The following is a 20,962-nucleotide window of genomic DNA, read 5'->3' on the forward strand; positions in this document are numbered from 1 at the left end:
GTTTTCTATGGTATTCTTAAAAGAACTGATAAAACCCCTTTGCTCACATCCTGAAAGCTTACAGTGGCACAGCTCTTACTCTCATCTCAGCAAGTACTTTACTACCTTTTCTCAGGCACAGAAATTGAATGAAATCTGCACAGTTTTCTTTTCCCGATGTGGGATAAACTGAGATAGATTAGAAAATCCCATCAGGAGTCATTTTAGTGTCATCAGAAAAGTTCTATTTACCATAGTTTTTACCCTATATAAATACATTTCTATATATTACATGTGCAAACACATAAGCTATAGTAATTTTTTTTCTACACACATTAGTACTGCACAGAAATAGCTTCCTTTTACACATCTATACTAGCATTACCTCTAAGATTTACAGAAGTAGGGGTTTTTTCCCCTTATTCGAGCTTTCTCTACTTCCAGCATCAGAATACAACCAAAATTCAGCAGAGCCCATAACAGGGAGCAGGAAACCACGAACTGCCTTAACCTGCTCAGCAGTTAGTGGTTTGATTGGCTTCTTGTTGTGCTGGGTCTCTATGGGGAGAACAGTACAAGGCAGCCACTCATCACATTATAGACCAAGTGGTTCGAGCGCACAGTGCTTTATTAGTTCTCACATCCTATTTCAAAGCTTTCCACTTCAGGAGGCCTCAATTCACCTCTCAGCAAAGGTGGCGCATGAAAGGAACAAACCTGTCTATTGACTGTGACAAGCTGGCATAAAAATAACCCCCCGAGAATAGCAGGTGCCGATGCTACACAGGAAGAGAATTTACCACCTTCCTCAACCTGAGGGGCTTATGTTGTTGTCTGCAAAAGGAAAAAAAAAACAAACCAAAAAACCAAAGCTACTTAAATCTCATGCAAATTAAGAGAAAATTTTATATCTTCTCCACAAAGGCCATCAACGCACTACCAAGTTCAGCACTGGCTTCCCCCAAAGTATTATCAATCTCCAGCAATTAACATTTTCTTCTGCCATCTTCCCCTGCCCTAGTGCTCTCCAGACACCAGCATGTGGCACAGCAGATGCCAGGGAGAGCTCAAGGAGAGCAGCCCACTGAGAGGATCCCCCACAGACACCCTGTAGGGAACCGCCATGCTGAAAGGCCTCTGCTCCCCTCACGGCCTCAGGATCGGGGTGGTGCAGCAGCTCTGGGCAGGCTGCTCGGGTGCCCGCACTCAGCCCCTCCTTCCCGCAGGGGCAGACCCAGCCCTTCCTCTCACCACCGCCCTGCTCCACGGCCCCTTTCCCTCAGCTCAGCGCCCAGCACCGCAGCGCGGTTCCTCACCTTCCATGAAGCTTCGGCAAACAAGATGGCGCCGTGGAAAGCTTCGGCAAACAAGATGGCGCCGTGGAAAGGCCGCATGGGTGACGCCCAACTCCAGCCTCACGAGCTGCCGTCCCTCAGGGGCTGCTCCTGCTGTCAATCAGCGCGCCAGCCTATCAGAGAGCGCTCTGGGACCCGCGGGCTCTGCCCCCCGCTCCTCAGGGAGGAGGGAGCCGTGTGCACCCCTGAGGCGGCGGCCATGGCGGCCTGGCTTCCCTGGGGCAGGGAGGGGCACCCAGCGGGGCTTTCCTCTGTGCAGCCATACAGGGGGGGGGCCTGGAGAATTCGGGGTGCTCCGCACTGCCCCTCCTCAACTAAATCAATCTCAGACAATTATCCACGTGTTAAACCTCAAAGTCAGCTCAGTTCCACTCATCTCCTGTGAGAAAACACTTGACTTTCAATGTTACACCCACATCAAGCAAAAAGTACAGTCTCTTAACAGGGGCAATCATGCTTTTCCTCACAGTCTTTGCTTTCCTGCCATTCCTGTAACAATTGCAGCTGTGTGGACAGATTATCCTAAGAAAAAGCCTTCTGTACAGGATTACACTTTGTCCTATTTCATTAGCATGCAGAAAACGCAGCAAAATCAAACCCTCATTCCTCAAAGTCATTATGGATGTACAGCAGTAAATTATAGCAAAATTTTGGAGGTTTTTGCAGGGTCCTTGATTGCCTTTAGTAATACAGAAGGAATAATACTGCACAATAAAAAAAATAGGGGAAAAAAGAGGAAAATTTAAAATAGGAAGCAACCTTTGCGGTGCACACAGATGAGACATTTTCGTTATTTTCTTATTTAAGAAGGACCTTCAGTTTAAGTAGTTGGCTCACATTAGCTTCCTTGTTCAATCAGGGCACTGGGCACGTGGCCGGGGTAAGCCACCCGCCCCGCAGTGCCGTCCCCTCTCGCTGAGGGCTGACAAACCTTGCCGGATAAGCTCTTACGTTAGGCACCTCTGTGAAGCGTCTAAAGTTAGGCTGGATGAACGCAAGCCAAGCTGTTGAACAGATGGAGTGAAATCCTCCTCTTGTTAACAGGAACTTTATATCACTGCCATGGATAAGAAGGGCAGCTAAAAAAAGGGAGGGAGGTGGTTATATAAATTTCAAGAACGCTTAGCAGCAATGCTTAAAGGTAAAACTTTCTGATAGATCTTGAATATCCACTTCCAGCTGCAGACCCTGAGCAGCCAGGAAGTTCTACAATAAAAATGAGATTGTAACACTAAAGCTACCACACTATGAGACCATAGGAACTTCATGATGCAGCACAAACATGCAAAGCATTAGGAAGTCAGAGCCTGGAGCACATGAGACTTAAACCCCACCATCAGCAGAGTGGCACTTATCTTGAGTTCAGTGCACAAAACCAGCTGAGAGGCATATGTGAACAGAAAGGTGATTGACTACCAGCAAATAACTAACAATCTTATTAATACCAAAAATGCTAAAAATACACTCATTCCTTTTTGCTTACAGGTTTGTAAAATACTCATGCTTATAGCAGCTCTGACTCAATGGTTTTTTGTGGTTTTTTTTTTGTTTAGTTGGGTTTTTTACCTTGCTCATTCATAGTCTTGAACATCTGCAATTTCATCTTCCTCATCTTAAAAACGACCTGCTTCCTTGTGTTTCACGTGTAATTGCGCTTCAAGAGATGTGCGTCTCAGCAAAGGATCAATTTTTCTTAATTAGCTGTGGATATTTTAGGTGGAGTCAGATGTGAAATACATTGGTAATATTTATTTTCAAGCATCAAAATCCTTCAGGTAGATATCTAAAATAATCTGTAATGACTGGAAACTGGATATAAAATGTTTCTTATAAAATGCTGTGAAGCCATTAGTTTCTCATTATGTATGTTCCATGTCCATACTAAAAATGGGGAGCATATGCTGCATGCAATTTTGGGGAAATGTTTACTTAGAGAGTGGAAGAGATCTGAACGATAAAGCAGCTTTTCCCCTCCCTTGAAGTACCTCATTTTTGGAGGAAAGAGGAAGCTACACTCTTTCCCAGTCCCTTTGGGGAAGATAAGTGAAGTGCTTTGGGCTTGAGCTGTTCCTTCTTCCCCTCCTGCTCCCCCTTCCCATATTTACCTTCAAACCTTCTCCAAAAGTTGTACTTAGTGAGAAATTGCAGAGCTGAAGTTACCAAGGGTTGCACCTCTGTGAAAGACAAAGCAGCAAAGACTACATACAACCTTATAATGCCATTCTCTTAAAGCAAAAGTATGGTTAGAAAAGTGACAGTGTGATAACAGGGCTGCTTTCGGAGTCACCTTTAGTCACTTTGGTGATAAAAATACATTTTTACTCCTTGTTATCTCTGCAGAACACACACAGCTAGGGGAGCCTGCGCTGCACTGTGACCCAATTAGTGCAGTCATCCAGTCGCACAGCTAAACCCTACCTTCAGCTATGACTAGCAAATCCTAGTGAAGATGACGTGAACGACACCTGACCCCACAGAATTTGTTCCTGATGATGATAAGCAGAGCTAGCCTACATTTATTTTGCAGATCCAAGCAGAATTTGGAGGGCCATGGGGAGAAAAAAAAAAGTTCTAAATTGGACACGTTTGAGAAATACTGAGTCACAAGCCTCAAGCTGCACAAGGTCATCTTTGCAGTTTCTTTTTTCAAAGCAAACCCTAGATTTTATTATATAAAGCAGTGTTGGCAACTCTAAGAATATGCAGTCTTTTTTAGCAAAGCCCTTTGCAGCATGACTGTAGTTTCAGTCTTAGAGAAGCTTGCAGATGCTACTGCTTCTACTTTAAAATAATTAGTTTTATATTGCAAAATATTTAATTAGTTTCCTGTTAAAATGAAATGAAACAACAAAATAGTTATACAATTTTACTAGTTTATATTTCAATTCATAAAGTATACACACTGCAACTATGCTACCACAATGTCCACGCATCTAATATTGATGGAGTTACAGTATTTTTTTTTTTTTGGTATTAAACAATAGAGATAATGTATGCAGTTAAGGAAAAAAGCTTGGACATAGCATGTTCTATTCCGTAGTTACAGAGTACATTAGCTAGCATTAGTACAGTAAACAAGAAAAAGGTAGAAATACAAAATAAACCAAATATCTTTATATACAAACCAGTGCCTCTTATTGTTACCAGCTTATACTCACACTGCACACAAAATTTATCCACTGATGCAATAGATACTTCAGCATAACACAAACCATTATAAATTAAAAAAAGTACAAGGTGCAAAACTCCATTCTACAGCTTTCTGGTGAGAACTCAAGACAATCCAATGAATAAGAAATCCAAGCACGTTTAGCACCTATTAGTGCAACTGCATTGAGCGTGAAAAATGACCTGCACAACCTCTGACCATGTTACCAGGGAAGCCAGCTGGACAGCTAGAGATGCTCGCAGCTACACTCACGCAGTGATTTTCGCCTCATATATATCTCAGTTTATTGTTTCTTTGTCCCATTCATACCTATGTGCAAAACTAAATCCTGGAAGCTTTCTCAGAGCTTCACAGAAGGCCTGCTACAGCCGGGTAAAAACAAACAAAACCAAAACGAAAAACCTGACAAAAAACAGACAAAGAGACTCAATTAAATGTCAGACCATCCACATAATTAGTACTTATGAGCAGTCCTGGTGTTGGGGATTTTAACGCTGCTGATATGTGGATCAAACAATATGACACAGAAGTGAAACGGAAATTTGCCAACAATTCTGATTATCCCTGTCTAGCACTTAGACAAGTCTCCCAGCCTCAGGTTGTGAATTTGTTTGGCAGCCCATGCCAAAAAAGCCCAGAGTTGCATAGAATTGATTAGTAACAGAAAGAAACGCCAAACACGGAGATGGATGCTGCATCTACTAAAACAAAGTGGGGTTGCTCGACAGGAATGCTGAAATCATCCCCATTCATAAAGCAAAACATGTCACCTCCTACTCTCCAAATCCTACCTCTGGGGACTGCTTTCTGGCACTGATGTAGTTCTTGCTAAAGTTGTCTTTTTTGTTGCTTTTTTTTTCCTTTTTTCCTTTTTTTTTTTCCTGTTTTTTTTTACTTTGTTAGTGACACTTCCTTTCAAATAAAATATTAAAAAAGGTTATAACTGTAAAAAAATCTATCATATGTAAACTTAACAATTAGGGTTTGGTAAGTTCTCGTACCTACTCTGTGAAAAGCCTCCAGCCAGACCGCAGAATGGAGTGTTTCTCTGAAGAGCTTCAATCTAGCTACATCACCTGTTAAATATCAGTAGTATGAAGATCCCATGTCTAGCAATAAAACCTTTCTCACGTTTCCATCCTCTTTATCACTGACCTATTGAAATCCTGACATGCTGTGTTTCTATTTTATTTACATTCTGGTCCTCTCATGTCACAGAATTAAACATCTGGCCAAGGAAGGCAACAAAAGGTGTTGTGTTAAGAAGGTGTGTTTGACAGAACTGCTTTTCAACAAGTCTCTTTTCCTTGGACTCCAGTCACTGTTTTTATAGAGCTTATTGTTCTGTTGAACCATGTTTTCTTTGCAGCTTGTACTTCATTCAATGCCAGACCCAAATGGTGCTCCAAATCCTGCAAATGGAAAGTAATTTCATTAATTTGTTATGTATCCACAGCACAAGGTTATGAGAGTTAAACTTAGAAGGTTCTAGGACATCTACAATCTCTTGGCCACTTCAGAAGTTAAACAAGTCTTACATAAATTAAAAGTAGCACAACAAGCTGATGAAGAAAAAAAAAAAACCTTTGAAAATCAAACCAGACTTATGTCATTGCCTTTAGTGAAACATTCAGCTTTCTTTAGTATGCCCAAACCCTTTAATTCTTTCCCATCTGAGAAGGAGCCACTCCCACAGGAAACGGACTTTCTACAAACTAATTTTACGTTTCTGTGAACTGACATACCAGTTTTAGGCTAAAAGAACAATATTGTCATATTTTACACAAATACCTCAAATACCTGGAGTGCTTTCCAATCATGTTTCAAGAAACATGTCTAACATTTGTCACGTTACTTCATTTAACATTGATTGCGAGATAAAGAAATGCATGATTCAGTACTTTGTCAGAGCTTGGATTTCTTCCAAGAAGTTGCAGCAGATCAGTCAGTAAGTACTGCACTGCAGCCAGGCAGATGTCTGGAAGTTGTAGTAGCTGGTAAATACAGTTCATGCAATTTCAATTACTTTGTCTGCATACACTAAGTTTCAGACCTGATGTCTGGTTAAATAACCCATGCAGGAAATAGGAGGTTACAGTTTCAACCAACAGGATCTGTTCCAATCCCTCTACAAAACACACATTCTTCTAGGAATGAAGATGTACCATATAGACTATAAAAAGAACCTCCAAAGCATTACCTGTATTTTACATTCTGCCTCCACAAGCTGCAACTTGGTCTGGGCCAGCTCAAGCTCCATTTCCCTCAGCTGGTTTTTCAGCGTTTCCTTCTCCTCATCTGTGTCCTCATCTGAACCGTCCTTGGCAGAACTAGCAACCTTCACACGGCCTTCTTTATTGAAGAACTCCCGGCAATGCTCACAGTCATCCACTTTTTGCTAAAGTAAATACCTGATTGTGAATGCTTGCATTGAAGTGCTGGTGATACGATCAAAGCCTTTTCCTGCCTCTGCTCTGGAAGAGCAGCACAACACGAGAGGGACCACTAATGACTTGCAAACTCCGGAACTTCTAGGGAAGCACAGCTAAGCAGGAACTCCAGCCACCCCCAGATTTATGGGCTCTGGAAGCACTGCTGTATTTTTGGCAAAACTGTATAGCTACAATAATGGGCTCTGTACTGCCTACATGTTACTTTATGTAAAAGACAGCCAGAGAAATCTCCTCCTGACAAAAGACCCCTCAAAAAAATTAACAGTTACTATTGCCCAGCATCAACATTACCATGTAACCAATATAGAACGGGAGAGGTGACAGTTACTCATCTCTTCTCCAAGATCTCCCCCTTATAAATCTTCCCTCCAAACTGTAAGGCACTAAGGAACTCTCTTTCAGCCACCATTTTAGTAATGAAATAAATTGTGTACTTTTGTTATGATTTTGCTAAGAGATTTAAACATTGTAGACTGTGGATCTATCTGGTCTCTTACCCGTATTTTCTCAATTTCAGCTTTATTTGCTGTTTGTTGCTTTTCCAGTCGCTCACTCAGCTGGGAACAAATCTGACAAGAAAAACTATGTTATCAGACCATTTATAAATGTAAATTGCCTCCCAAATGAATGCTAAAGCACAAATAAATGCTACAGGATATTAACATGGATAGTCTGAGGGCTCTGAGAAAGCCAGGAAAATTGAGATGCTGCATTACATGGTCTCACTGTACATATTCTCATTCTCTACATATTCTTCTATGCCCAAAGGAAAAGGTGCAGTTTCAACATAAGTTATCAGCAGTTTGGCCTTGCTAAAGGAGCCAGAAAAGTTTAGCAATAGCATAGCTCTTTTTGTTGCCTTTGGGATAAAAGAACCAGGCAAGACAGCCAGAGTAGTAACAAACCAGTTCATTGCTCGAGACCTGTGTGATGCAGACTTAAGAATGTTTTGAGGGTTACGGCCCCACTAAAGAGATACATGAATTTGCTCCCTTGATACCTTATGATCAGGAGCTTGAATTCCAAAACAAAATCTTTGAAAGGAAAAAGGCATCTTTTTAATTTCTTAAGTGCAGTTACCATTTGATTGAAGAAGGGAAGTTGGGAGAGAACGTTTTTTGGAATGAGATATGATATGAGCCCATTTGAACGTTAGGCTGTAACCGAGGCTGTAGTGACTGATGACCTACAAATACCTACACCAGGGGCAAACAGAACTGACCACCAAGCATCCGGATCTCAGCAAAAGAAAATGCAAAACCAACCCCAAGCTTCTCATTTCAAATAGCTAAAATGTCTCCTCAAATGCATGGCACAGATTACACTTATTTCCAGCAATCTCCTAAAATACCTGCGAAAACCTTGCATTTTGATAGCAAATCACATCATCGTTAAGTTGTACTTACCTGTTTGTAGTCACCAATAATAGAGCTGTTCTTTTTGATCTCTGACTCTGCCTTATCTAGTTCCCTACGACACATTTCTTTCAGCTGTAGGGGGGGAAAAAAAAAATAAAGGGTTTATATATTTGTACAGTCTGCAAAATAACCAGGTGGTATCTCCTGCTTCTCCTTAACCTCGCTGCTTTCACGCAGGCCTATACTCTACACCAGGGAACAATGGTCTAGCTCAGCTCCATGCAGACAAGGAAAAGCTGGACTTTGGTGGCCATCATCGTTAGAAAAACTGACTGGCTAAGAGAAGAAAGCATTAAAAAAAAGCGCTGACAGCTGAAGCCCTATACTGCCTCTCTGTGCAGCAATCTCTGGCACAGTCTATGCCTTCGTGATTTCAAGTTAAAAATTCACTACTCTATGAAGCACCTGGCAGGAAAGTGAAGAATTCTGCTTTGCTGACATCCTTTACACTACAGAAGATGGACAAACATGACTTAGAACATTAAGCCCTTCCCATACCTGTCACTTTTTTTTTTTAAATTTATGTACTGCACAGAAATGTGAAAATGACAGAAATGCCCCTAACCTGAGCTGATTCTTCTTCTAGGCGCCTCTTTTCTTCTTCTGCATCAATCAACTTCTGTTTGGTCATTAGCAGTTCTTTATTCAGAGCATCTGCCTTTTCCTCTGCCTGAAACACAAAGAGTGGAGTACAGCACTGGAGAGAGGCTTTCTTGCTGTGCCGATGCTGCTGGGCCATACCACACCCAGAAACCACGCAATTCTTTTTACTGCAGTTTCTTAAGAACAAGATGTATCGCTGAAAAATCTCGGGCTCTTTATAAACCACTAAAAACTCTCTCTGCAAAGTTAAGACACCTCTTCCTGTCTCATATGCAGCAATGCAGTACTTCCCAATAGGTGTATGAATTCTACATAAAAATAGATCAATAACTCAACTGATATATAAATCTTCAGAAAGCAGCTGTACCAATTCCCTTCAAAGGAAGAAAATCAAAAAGTGAGTTTTAGTCCCTTCAAGTCCTGCTGATCCTTTAAAACAGATGGCAAAGGCAAAGAGAACATCTTTTCATTATACACGGTTTTTAAGCTGTTTTAAAGCTAAAGAAAACTGGGATATGGGAGTCCAATGACAGTAGAAAAATGAGGCCTATTTTCTGGTCTAGTGGAAAGGATATTAAGGAAATTATTGTATTTCCAAATGCTTTGCTTTGATCTTTTAGGTTGCAAGATTTCAGACATGCCATGAAGGTACTAGAAAAGGTGTGTTAAACAATGTCCTTTCGTACTTTTCTTTGATGACATCTGGCTAGTAGAATGAAACATCATTTCGGGATCCAATTAAAAGAATTAATCAGGGTCCTAAAGTAGGATCAAACCTACCTATCTCCTCCTGGGGGATAACCCAAATGCTGCCAACATCATTCACCATCTTTGAAGGCGTGACTATTATACATCCAATGAGGTACCTCAAAGATTTTGCTTAATTTTGTTCCTTTCCCAGCTCTCCATTTAAATGAATCAATGTAAAAGTGTAACTGTGTCTCATACAGGCTCAAGCAGCCACAAACAACAGTTAACAGCTGATACAGAAAGCTTCTTCAGGACATTTTTTTGCTGGAGTCCAGCCCTTGAGTGCAACCGCTGGGCAGTGTGCATAGCCACCTATGAGCTATCTTTAATGAAGTGAAAAAGCATAGGTACAGCAAGGGAACATACCAATGCTTTGTGAAAACCCTGCTTCTAGAATGTACTTCTATGATTCACAGATTTTAACCCTGAAGAGCAGCAGACGTAATAAACCTGAAAGCCAAACCAAACCTCATTAAGAGCAACATTCACCCATTAGCATCATCATTTACTATGAATATTTTTCCACCAGCAAGTTTCCAGGAGACTGTGGGAAACCTTAAATTCTCTGAGGCAGATAAGCTGAAACATTTTAAAGCCTGTCAACTCCTGCACTGTGTGATTTTCAAAAGTCATTTTCCTTTGAGATTTCAGAAACGCACTTATCTTGGTACAGAACAAGAACGGCAAAACATGAGCGCTTAAACTCTTCCCCTCATCTCCCCAAGCAGATAGGCTAAATGTGTTCCACACGCACTACAAATGCCAGTGTATTTCTGTCTCTGCATGTCCTGTAAGAAAAGCATATCCTAATAAAATCTCCCAAACATGAGTATGTAAAGAAGGGAATTGGACAGCAAGCTTAAAAAAATCCTGTAACACAAAGCGAACCCGAAGTTTCCTCCTGAGAGCTCTACTGCTATGGGAAACAACCCAGGATGATGAGTTCACACGGGCAGATTGCAACAAGCCAAATGGAAACCACAATAACATTTTCAGAGTTGCCTCAGGTGGCTGAGAACCTGCTTCGACTGAGAGCCAGACAGACCGAGACTTTCATGTTTACTAGGCACTTTGCAAAAGCCTGTCTGCTGTGAAGTCTTATTCATAAGAATAGCAGTTGCAGGAAGACAATACAGCATCCATGATGTTATCTCTACGACAATTCAAAGCCTTGACTTAGCTCCTACTAAGGCTTTCTTTTACTATACATAGAGAAGCAGGCAAGTACTCAAGTACAGGCTCAGAACCTCTCCTCTCCCTCAAACTACTCTGAATCTTTTTCAGAGTAATTAGTATTTCAGTCACTAGTCCTGTTTCCTGTGGACCTCTGACACAGGCCTATATCTCATCAGACATGGAGGAAAGAATCCTATCGCACCCAAATAAGAAATACCCTATGAACCTTCTCTCCAGTGAGAGCAGTAATGAGGAATTAGCCCTAGTACCTCGCCTCCACTGTACAGCATAAAGAAGTGTCTTACATTGTCTAAATCTTTCCGCAGAGCAATCTTGCTGGTCACCAGTTCGTGTGCAAGATCATCATTTTCTTGCTCAAGCCTCATGTTTGCTTCTTGTAGGCGCCGGTTCTCACGCTGGGAGAAACAGAACAAAAGAAATCAAGACAAAGGTCTTCCCAGGTGCTTGTCTATAAAACACAATGCTTACTGTGCCTGAGCACAAATGCCTACCTTGTATCTTAAGTATGCAAAGGCAACTCTACCTGCCTGAAATGCAATGAGTACAAAACTAGCCAGCCATATTGTAAAGATAAAATAAATAAAATATTAGCCTTGAGAAGAAACCATGGACAAATAACTGCTCAGCTGTTACTTGTTGAGCTACAGAAATGATTTTGAAGAAGGATAGTAGGAGTGTCGTTCTGCCATCAATACCTTGCCAGGAGGTTCCTACAAGTACTGATTTTCTTGGCTCAAAATAGAATTTGCATGCTGGAAATAGGTGAGAGAGGAGGATCCTGGGAAAACCACTCTATTTTCTCCTGTTACAACTCCCAGCACACAGAGAGATATTAAAGAAAGTTTACATAAAACTCTTCAGCTTAAAATATATAAATTTAAATATATATGTGTGCATGTGTTAATGTGCTACATATATGCACACATAATTTTTATATAAAATTTATTCCTATATTTATTTGATAAATAAAATATTTATAAAATTATATACCTACCGTAACATACATAATTTCAAATTAGGGAGAAGAGTGAAGGCAGGATTGTAATCAATGGAAGGCCGAGTTATAATCAATTAGGCATTTTCTTTCTGTTCATGGCTTTTGGTGCAATCAGCACGTTACACAAGTGCTAGAAACAGGCTCTAGTGAAACAGTTGAATAAGCCCAAATATAAATTCATACTCCTTTTTTCATTGTGAAGGTGGGCTCACAACAACTCCATCCTGATTACCATTGCCAACATACAGAGGTTCACTTCATGTTCACGTAGCCAATTCCCCTGTTGTATCTGAATTGGTCACAAAATAAAAACAGCTCAAAGAAAAAGGAGGCGCAGTAGGAACTTCCTGCAGGTACTGGGTGTGAAATCAGACTGGAGTAGGTAAGTGTTACCTCACATCTTTCTATAGGATCCTCCTGTTGAGCTTGCTGCTCTCTCATGGTATGATATTCCTTTTCATATTTCTTCAGCTTCTTCTGGCTAATCTAAATTAAAGCAGCCCATTAGTTCCTGCCCAGAACATCAATAAAAGAACATAATTCACAAAGGGTTATGGTACAAGCTTTAGGCAACTCCTGCCTTCTACAAAACACAGCTAATATCTTCACTCAGTTTTGAGTATCAAACCCTTAGACATGTCAAAAATTGTATTCCACTCAATATAATCACAGAAGCATCCCTTCTTCTTAACCTTCTGTGGAACATACAAAATTTTTTGAAAGGCCTCCACAGGAGCATCCTACCTGAGATTTCCTCTGTGCTGCACAGCTGTTTGAGGCACAAATACTACGGTGGCTTAGCATACCAAAACCCACAAGGTGTGTTTAATTTTTGAACTAGCACAACGCTGAGGTTTCTTCAGCTGCTTTTTCAGCTGTAACATTTATCATCGCAGAGAAGCGTTTGGTTGACTTTACATGAGACTGCAAACGCTGAAAGGGCAAGTGCAGGCTCAGCTGACGGTTCTGCTAGTGTCACTCAAGCTCAGCAGCAAACAGGCCAGTCCCAGAGCTGCCTAGGTGTCTCAGCAAGCAGCAACTGAGAAGCATGCGTGCTCTGTCCCCTAATGCTCTGGGATCCGGAAGGCTGGAATTCTCTCCTCAGCTCTGACAGACACACAACACTAGGAAAGTGACTCTCTCAGGGTCCCAGTTTCCCCTTTTGTGAGAAGGGAGAGAAAGGTGGTGTGGAATTACATGTTTTGTGCACGGTGTTCAAGTCCTACAGGGACACAGAACACAAGAGAACCTGTAACAGATCCTGACCAGCATCTTCCCTGGTGTCACCTGTCAGTTGTGCCAGATGCTACGATGGTTTAGCGACACAGACCACGCCAAGACCACTGTGAGCATTTCACATGCAAGTTAGTATGCATCTAAATTAGATCTCTAGCATTAAAAGTTGCTGCTGAACCTCCATTATTATTTCAGTAAAGCAAATAAATTGAAAAGCTATGTCTATGTTTTCATCTTTAAAAAAGCCTTGTCCGAGAAACACTTTAAACAAATTTTATGTGCATAAATGACAGGCAGAATGGAAAACATGTTTAGTTTCTCTTATCTGTGGTTTTATCATTAACAACCTTACTGGAAATGAACTGTAGAAAAGTGGTAGATAGGCTCCCTCTAGTGAGGGCTGCACAAAAACATTTCACTGTACTTCAGCTGACAGTTTTTTGGAGATGCCAGCCCACTTATCTGGAGTCAGTCCAGCCACATCACAACTGCAGAAGCTATTCTTACTGAGCACTCCAAACACGCAGAGTATTGACCCTTTACTGACAATGAAGCCAGTAACTCCAGTTGATTATTTCACTGCTCTGCCCCTGCTGAAACACTGCCCAAAATATTGGGTTTCATACACCAAAACTCAAGCTATGTAAAGGTAAGATCTTGAGAAGTGAGGCATCCAGCCATGTGAGAGGAAAGGCAGGCAGGCACAGCACTGTATTTTCATCTTCTACTTTTCCAAGTTCATTAAACCATTTTTGCCTCTAGATACCAACAATGAGGTGATCCTGAGAAGATTTGCTATTGTCACCAATTCTGGACATCGGTGCCCTAGAGGGAACCGTGCCCTGGGAAAGTCCGCAAGGCCTTTGGGTTTGCGTGGTGAACACTGAAGTCCCACCACAGTTTTCCAGGGGCACGGGAGGCAGCAGTAACTCTGTTAACATTTGACTGCAACACTGAGGAGTGACTTTAAGAATCCAGCGTTGTCTCAAGCTGATGACTGACTGACCTCCTTTCCAGCAGAATGCTGTTGTAATCACAATGCCTTAGCTAGGCTGCTTCTCCCTTCCTATAAATGATTTATTTTGACATCAGGCCCTTTTCTGCTCAAAAACACTTCCAGATACAGAGCTGGAGATTTCTACTGACAGCAAAGGACTTATATTTTAGGTCAAAGAAAGCAATTACATGCAGCACTCCCATCAGGGGCAACACACATAGAGAAGCGTTCAGCATCTGTGCAGAGCCCAGCAGGGCAGTCTGTGCTTTCTCCACAACCTCCCATTTAATCCGCCCGAAAACACAGAGCACTCAAGGAAGCAGTGGACAACCTTGCTGTGTACGGCCCAGTGAAGACTGTTTGCTTTAACTCCTTCACACAGTGCTGGGAACGCAGGGAATTTTGGCAGAGTGGAAAGAGGAACAAGTTGTTGTTTGGAAACACGAAAGGCAAATGCACTCGTTACACACGATCTTAACCAGATGCACACGCAACGTCTCATCTGTGGCTAATGCTAAACGATGTGTTTGCTAAAAGAATCCTGTGATTCTGTGAACATCCTGTGATTGGAGAGCTAAAATAGCTTATGCTTGATTATTCCATCATTTCTACACTAGTTTCATATAAGATATGCTTGAACTCTATGCAGAATACTGTTACACATACTGCTACTACACCAGGAGTACAAGATGAACGTTAACGTACTAGGGAGGTTGTGTACTTATGCACAAATGCTACAAAGAATTCCTCTAGTGAATTTTAAGGAAAAAGGTTACTTTGAACCATACCAGTGTATTGGACTAAAAATTGATCTACATGAAACTGTAAAGAAAGAATCACAGCCTCCTTAAAATACACTACATAAATTAGCAAAGTTCCATTTTAGAACTCAATCGTTACATCTATAAAAAGGAACCAATAACTTCCTAACTGTAAATTTTTTTGGAAATTTCACTTTAAGGACTTATTCCAAAGTGCCCGTATAAAGCTTTAGTTACAGTATGTACTGATTAGAAAAAAACTGACTTTCAGCTGTGAGGTAATACAATATTTGCTATATATAACTGAAGTCCTAATGTCAAAGGCTAGAACTTTTATTTCATGTAGTTATATTTAAGAAATAGGGCTTAATGGGCAATTGAAATCTAAAAAAACTCCACAGTAAGCAAAAAAAAATACAACTCTCCACTGTTTAACTCAGTAGTTTCTGTCTGAAAGATGACATTCTGTTTCTGCATTATTTACTGTTTTAAATGAAACCTTCCCACTACCTCTTGATGAAAGATACTACCTTGTTTGCAGCTACTACCAAAGAAAGATTTCATCAAAGAGCTGCAGAGATGTCTGCAATTATTTTATATTACTGCCATTAGTCATTTAAGGTTTGTGTGTATTTTTTTTTTTAAGTAGTCTGATTTTTAGTAGCACTGAATATTGCTTTCTGAAAGCCACTGGTTTTGAGTTCTCCAGGTGGGCCCGTATCACTCTGAGAACCTCAGGGCTTTACTGTGTCTCACTGTAAAGCATCCGCCATGTATTTGCATTTGGACAAGCGAGTTGCAAAGTTACACATGGAGACAGAAATTGTACCCATTACAGATACGCTTGCAGTTGCTATCACCACATCTTTACCTTCATATTACATGCTAATTCCATCAGCTTTTTTGCATTTTCTTCTGAACGGTATCTCTTGGGTAGCTGTACACGGAAGAATTTTAAAGCCCCTTCAAAGTCAGTCAGTAACAAATCATCCTTGGTAGTCTAGAGACAAGGAAAGAAAAACCAGTAATTCCAAAGCAGATTTTGTGCAACTACTGAATTCCCAGATACTCGAACGCAACAACATTTTGTAAAGCTCTAAGAACATAACTACTTTTTAATCTTCTGCAAATAGTATTTGTTTCTCTTTCTGCAACCTTCTATTTCCCCACCACCTCACCCGCAAAAGCACTGTGCTGTACAGGGCATGCCAGACAACACCACAGTAAGACAGGAGGTTGCTAGTTTTTAAAAAAAAAGCACAATATTTTTGTAACAGGCATCTTAATTTTTTATATTGTGCATGATGATGCACAAAACACAATGTGACATTGGATACTCACTTTTAATAATCCCAGTGCAACATTAAAGATAACACTTATTCCCTGGAGAGAAAAATAATGACAAATTAAATTAATTTCCCAGTATTTACAAGCCTGGATATTAATTTATTTGGTGGGTTTTGTTGTTTGGCTAATTTCTGTGAAAAGGAGAACCAGGATAAAAGGGTGCTATATTAAATCAAAGGCCCAGAGAATGACTTTGCAAACAATTGGGAAAGTATCTTTACTGGACAGCCATTATAGACAGCAAAACAATGTTTCAGCGCAGCTTTTACTATCTCCTTAGTAGTCTGAAACTCTGAAATGATGAAGGCACTGTTGTGTACTTTAATGACTAGTTGGTCAGCTCAAGATCATTTAATTTTCATATAGCAACTTCTGAAAACAATATATTGATGTATATATTGCTGCATTTGAATCTAGTAAGTTCTGGTATTAAAAAATTGGGATAATTCATGTAATGACAAAGAACGTGACTCACTTTAGGACAGAGTCCCCCATCATCTATTTTGCCATTCTTCTTAGAAGCATTTTATTTATATTGCCCAATTAAATACAGTCTCTATAGTCAGTAGTAGCATACACCTTCTTAAGGGGTACCTTTGATAACCAAGACGCATTGCTCATCTTATTTCATGATTCTGTCTTTCTTTTTCCCACTAAATTATTCTTTCACCATTACTTTAAAAAGATAAAAAAACCTTAAAACTTCACTATGAACATATTTAGTATTTGTGAATTGAAAATCTGTTTCTAAACAAATAGAACTGATTTTCTCAATACCATCTGTTGCTTTCTGTTACACTGGCACATGGACAAAGCAAGCAGCAGATACAGGGAAAGGGTAAAAACACTGACCAGGAGAGTTATGAATGCTGAAACCCTTCAGAAAAGGAACTGCAAACTGCCACTTCACAGTAACAACTGCAGATCCACTGAAGAATGGATGCATAATGTTAACCAGCGAGTAAAAAAGCAAATCATTAAATAACTCAAGGATGCTTCAGTGCAAAATACGATTTGTTTGCTCATGTTAATAAGCTCTGACTCAAATTACACCACTTACCAGCATACTACCAAATATACTGTTCTAAACATGATTACATACAAAATCTCAATGCAAAGAATGTTCTCTCTAAATATATGCTGTGAAGTATAGAGAGACTTTAAGTTTCCAGGAGACAGAGCTACAAGCTCGTTAGATCACCAGCATGAGAGTTAGCTGGGCAATTTTATACACAATGGCCTCCATGCAATAATATTCTAGGGGAAAAAAACGTTATCATTGCACATAACACAGTGTAACAACAGAGGAATCCACATATTTGTAAATTAACTCTCATCCCATGAGCACTGTACAGAATCTCACATAGGTTCAAGTGTTAAAAAAAATAGATTATAATCTTTTATATAGATATTGACTCCTAATTTATATATTTAAAACACTGAGAACACTTTTTCATTGCAGAAACTTAACACTTCTACATAAAAATAATTATCACGTGCCTAGCTCTGAAAGAACAGAGAGTAACAAGGACACGAATCAAGATAGTGAGAAACTGTCAAAAGTTGCTAGCAGTACAAGTCTCCAATTATAGCACATACCTCACATAAGAGTAAGTCAATAATATGGAAGACCATGTAGAGAGGGAATTTTGCAGTGAACAGGGTAAGGAACCACTGGGAAGCATACATGTGCGCTTCAAGGCTAATGTCCAGAAAGTGGTTATACAGATCAGGAATGTATTCCTAATAATAATAAAAAACACATAAATACTGAGAGTTAATTTATACTATTTTGGAACTGTAGCTGAAATTGTAATATAACAGAAGCAACTAGGGTAGAGTGACAACCAGCGCAGCAAGGCAGGCTTCTGTATCCACCCACGCCTGACAAGACAGCTGCCTGAGATGCTAAAGGACCTTCTAAGGACGCCGAAGGCTTGCCCCAGCGTGGATGCTCAGAGGGACACTATATCACATGCACAATGAGTGCAATCTCCAAGCTCTCACCTTAGCAGGAAACCCAGCCAGTGGATGTGCTGACACCGCAAAGCCACTCTGTGGTGTGGCTGCAGTGAGCTCCGAAGTCCCCAGTACGCCAGGCCATACGAGAGCCACGGCAACTGGTCAGACACGTCTGCCTTCAAACTTACTGCACACCACCAACGCCATCAGGCTGGTCTCGGGTCAACATTCTCTACTCCTAAGAAACCTCCAATATGGATAGTCCTCGCTCTTCATCCTTACTAAGAGGTCACAAACACTACTCGTGTATAAGACAAACTGCTAGTTTTGAATTGCAGGCTCTGATCCATTCACTTCACACCAGTTTGAACACTCACCTGCATGAGGCGCTCCAGCTGATAGAACTTGCAGTGCAAATCTTCAAAGTTTTGTTTGAAAAGTTCCCTGAGTCCATAATCAAACATGATTTTGACCAGAACACTGAAAGCTTGCTCCTCAGGCATCTGTGAGAGAGGAAAGTGTATTTATCACAGAGCACTTGAATCTTTCATATCAGTCTCATTTGCCCTTACCTCCCTTCTCCTCCCTCTTACAGAAAGGCCAACTTGTCACTCCTTTTTAATCTGGCCCTATGCAGTTTAAAAGTAAACAAGATTAACACACAAAATGAGACCTAGTGTTGCAAACAGCATTTCATTCTTATTCTGTGGAATAAACCACCTCTCAATTGCCCAACTAAAAATACATCTTTCAGACATCAAGACCAAAGAAGTTTCTTTGTGTCTTTGTTCCAAATCATGTCAGAAGCAGAATCCTACAGATTTTGAAAAGCCCAACCCCTTGTCACTTACGTAACTGAGACAGAAGCAGTATTACTAGAGGATGTTAAACACGATCTTTCCCCTATTCTTAACGGTATATTTACCTTTTTAAATGACATTATTACAGTTGATGTTTATTTATTAGATGGCAGGAATAAGAGAGATCAGTAACTGCTAACAAAAGTCACAACTCAGCACTGGTTTGGGAAAGTTCAATAGCCCTTTTCTGCCAAAAGCTGAAGAAACACTCATCATGGCTCGTTAGTGTTTAGACATTTTTCCCTGACATCAACATTCAGTTTTCATATTTCCACAGTAAAGTCTGATTTCAGGTCAATCACTTGTTCCTGTAAAGGACAGAACATCCATCTCAAGTATTCTATTATTAATCTGCAGATGGAGTTTGTTAAAACTGAAAACTTTGCTGAGACATTCCAAACTGATAGTGAAGGACATGCAGAAACTTAATTTCCTTGTCTGCAACATTTCTTTTTAATATTTATTTTCCCTAGCAGCCACACTCCAAAGGCTGACTTCAAAGAGAAGCAAATAAAAATAAACTTATTTGAAATTTAGCCTTTTTAAATGCACACATTATTGCCAGAAGCAATAGCTATTGTTAGAGAACAAACTCTAGAACAACACATGGTTCATTCTTGACAGTGAGTCTCTCTAATGCAATGGATAGTAAAAAAAAAATGACATATGACAATGAAAAAGCTAAAAGAAAGCACCGATGTTTCAGTAAAAGTGTTCAGTTCTCCCATCAGAAAGTACCACCCTTCTTGATCTGATTCAGTGTAGTAATAAAGAATTAATTGCTCATCAAGAAAATATTTCAGATTACAGTTACGAAGAACTAAAAGGTTGTTATCATTAATCATTTGGCTTTTGTTTCAAAAGAATGGAGTTCACAATCTCTTCTATATCCTCCACTGACTTTACATTATGGAAAATACTCCCCTGAAGACCAGACTTCCACTGAAAACTGCAGAGAAGTCTTCACACTTAGCTCGCTCTGGCAGCAAAAATCACTAAAAAGCAGCTGGTGAAAAAGAAATCTCAAAACACTACTGGGCTTCAGAACTCTGTTCAGTTTCAACTACCCATGCTTGCAATAGAAACACTGATAAAAAGCAGACATTACTCTAAAAAAGAATGGTCTATAAATAATTTGCACAGATTTCTAATCCTCTCATATTTCCCAGGCATGAGTGAATTGAAAACTTTTGCTTCTGATATACAGTAACCATAAGTCTGTCTAGCTTCTGAACACACAAGCAATTAAAGGGTATTACTCTGATGAGATCACTTCTACCAACAACAAAGTTTAAAAAAGTGTAATTCAGTATCTTTTAAAAAAATTGAAATACTATTGGCTCCTTCACTGACCTCTAAACCCAAGCAGCACAAAGGCCTACAGCACAACAGCCCACATAGGCAGCACATTGTTCAAAGCACTGACACCTAATAAACTGACATCCCATCAATGTCACAAATACACTTGTGTATACAAGACATACAGCAACTACCATCCATGTTTCTGACTGATTCCAATAGAAACATCTTCTAAAAAGCTTAAATCTGACCTTGAAACCCTTTAACAGAAACATTTGCAGTGCTGTCTTATACACAAATTCCATGTCTACTAGTGACCATGAGTACAAGCCTGCAGAGTTTCACATGGAAGGGGTCCTGAAACGCAAACAGTGAAATGAATGCTGGCTGTAGACAAGAGTACAGTAAGTTTTAAACAACGTACTCTTCTCTGTCTAAAATCACATTATTATTGACCAACACTTAAGTGGGTATGTGGCCTGCTACTCTACTAGTTCAGGACTTATCAACATTTGTTCTACGCAAGTGGAGCAATATTTATTCTTAAGTTTAAAACAGGAGGGGGGGAAAATCACCACT

At 40.2% G+C, this 20,962-nt stretch overlaps 1 protein-coding gene across 4 annotated transcripts in view; it reads right to left on the reverse strand.

Annotated features, from left to right (window-relative positions):
• Window positions 1-4,190: 4,190 nt before the first annotated feature.
• RABGAP1 (RAB GTPase activating protein 1) overlaps window positions 4,191-20,962 on the reverse strand; it is a 68,658-nt gene continuing 51,886 nt past the window's right edge. For 3 of the 4 annotated variants that reach the window (XM_068413830.1, XM_068413832.1, XM_068413831.1), the window contains exons 16-26: window positions 18,602-18,727; window positions 17,862-18,005; window positions 16,257-16,298; window positions 15,787-15,915; window positions 12,315-12,407; window positions 11,209-11,319; window positions 8,940-9,044; window positions 8,363-8,446; window positions 7,454-7,525; window positions 6,704-6,901; window positions 4,191-5,915 (exon numbers count right to left, since the gene is read on the reverse strand). In XM_068413830.1, the coding sequence (XP_068269931.1) occupies window positions 5,793-5,915; window positions 6,704-6,901; window positions 7,454-7,525; window positions 8,363-8,446; window positions 8,940-9,044; window positions 11,209-11,319; window positions 12,315-12,407; window positions 15,787-15,915; window positions 16,257-16,298; window positions 17,862-18,005; window positions 18,602-18,727 (1,227 nt within the window). In that variant the 3' untranslated portion in view covers window positions 4,191-5,792. Of the gene's footprint in view, window positions 5,916-6,703; window positions 6,915-7,453; window positions 7,526-8,362; window positions 8,447-8,939; window positions 9,045-11,208; window positions 11,320-12,314; window positions 12,408-15,786; window positions 15,916-16,256; window positions 16,299-17,861; window positions 18,006-18,601; window positions 18,728-20,962 lie in introns of those variants that run through there. The other variant, XM_068413833.1, reaches the window with a different exon arrangement.

Source organism: Nyctibius grandis, chromosome 16, assembly GCF_013368605.1.
Source record: "Nyctibius grandis isolate bNycGra1 chromosome 16, bNycGra1.pri, whole genome shotgun sequence".
NCBI lineage: Eukaryota > Metazoa > Chordata > Aves > Nyctibiiformes > Nyctibiidae > Nyctibius > Nyctibius grandis.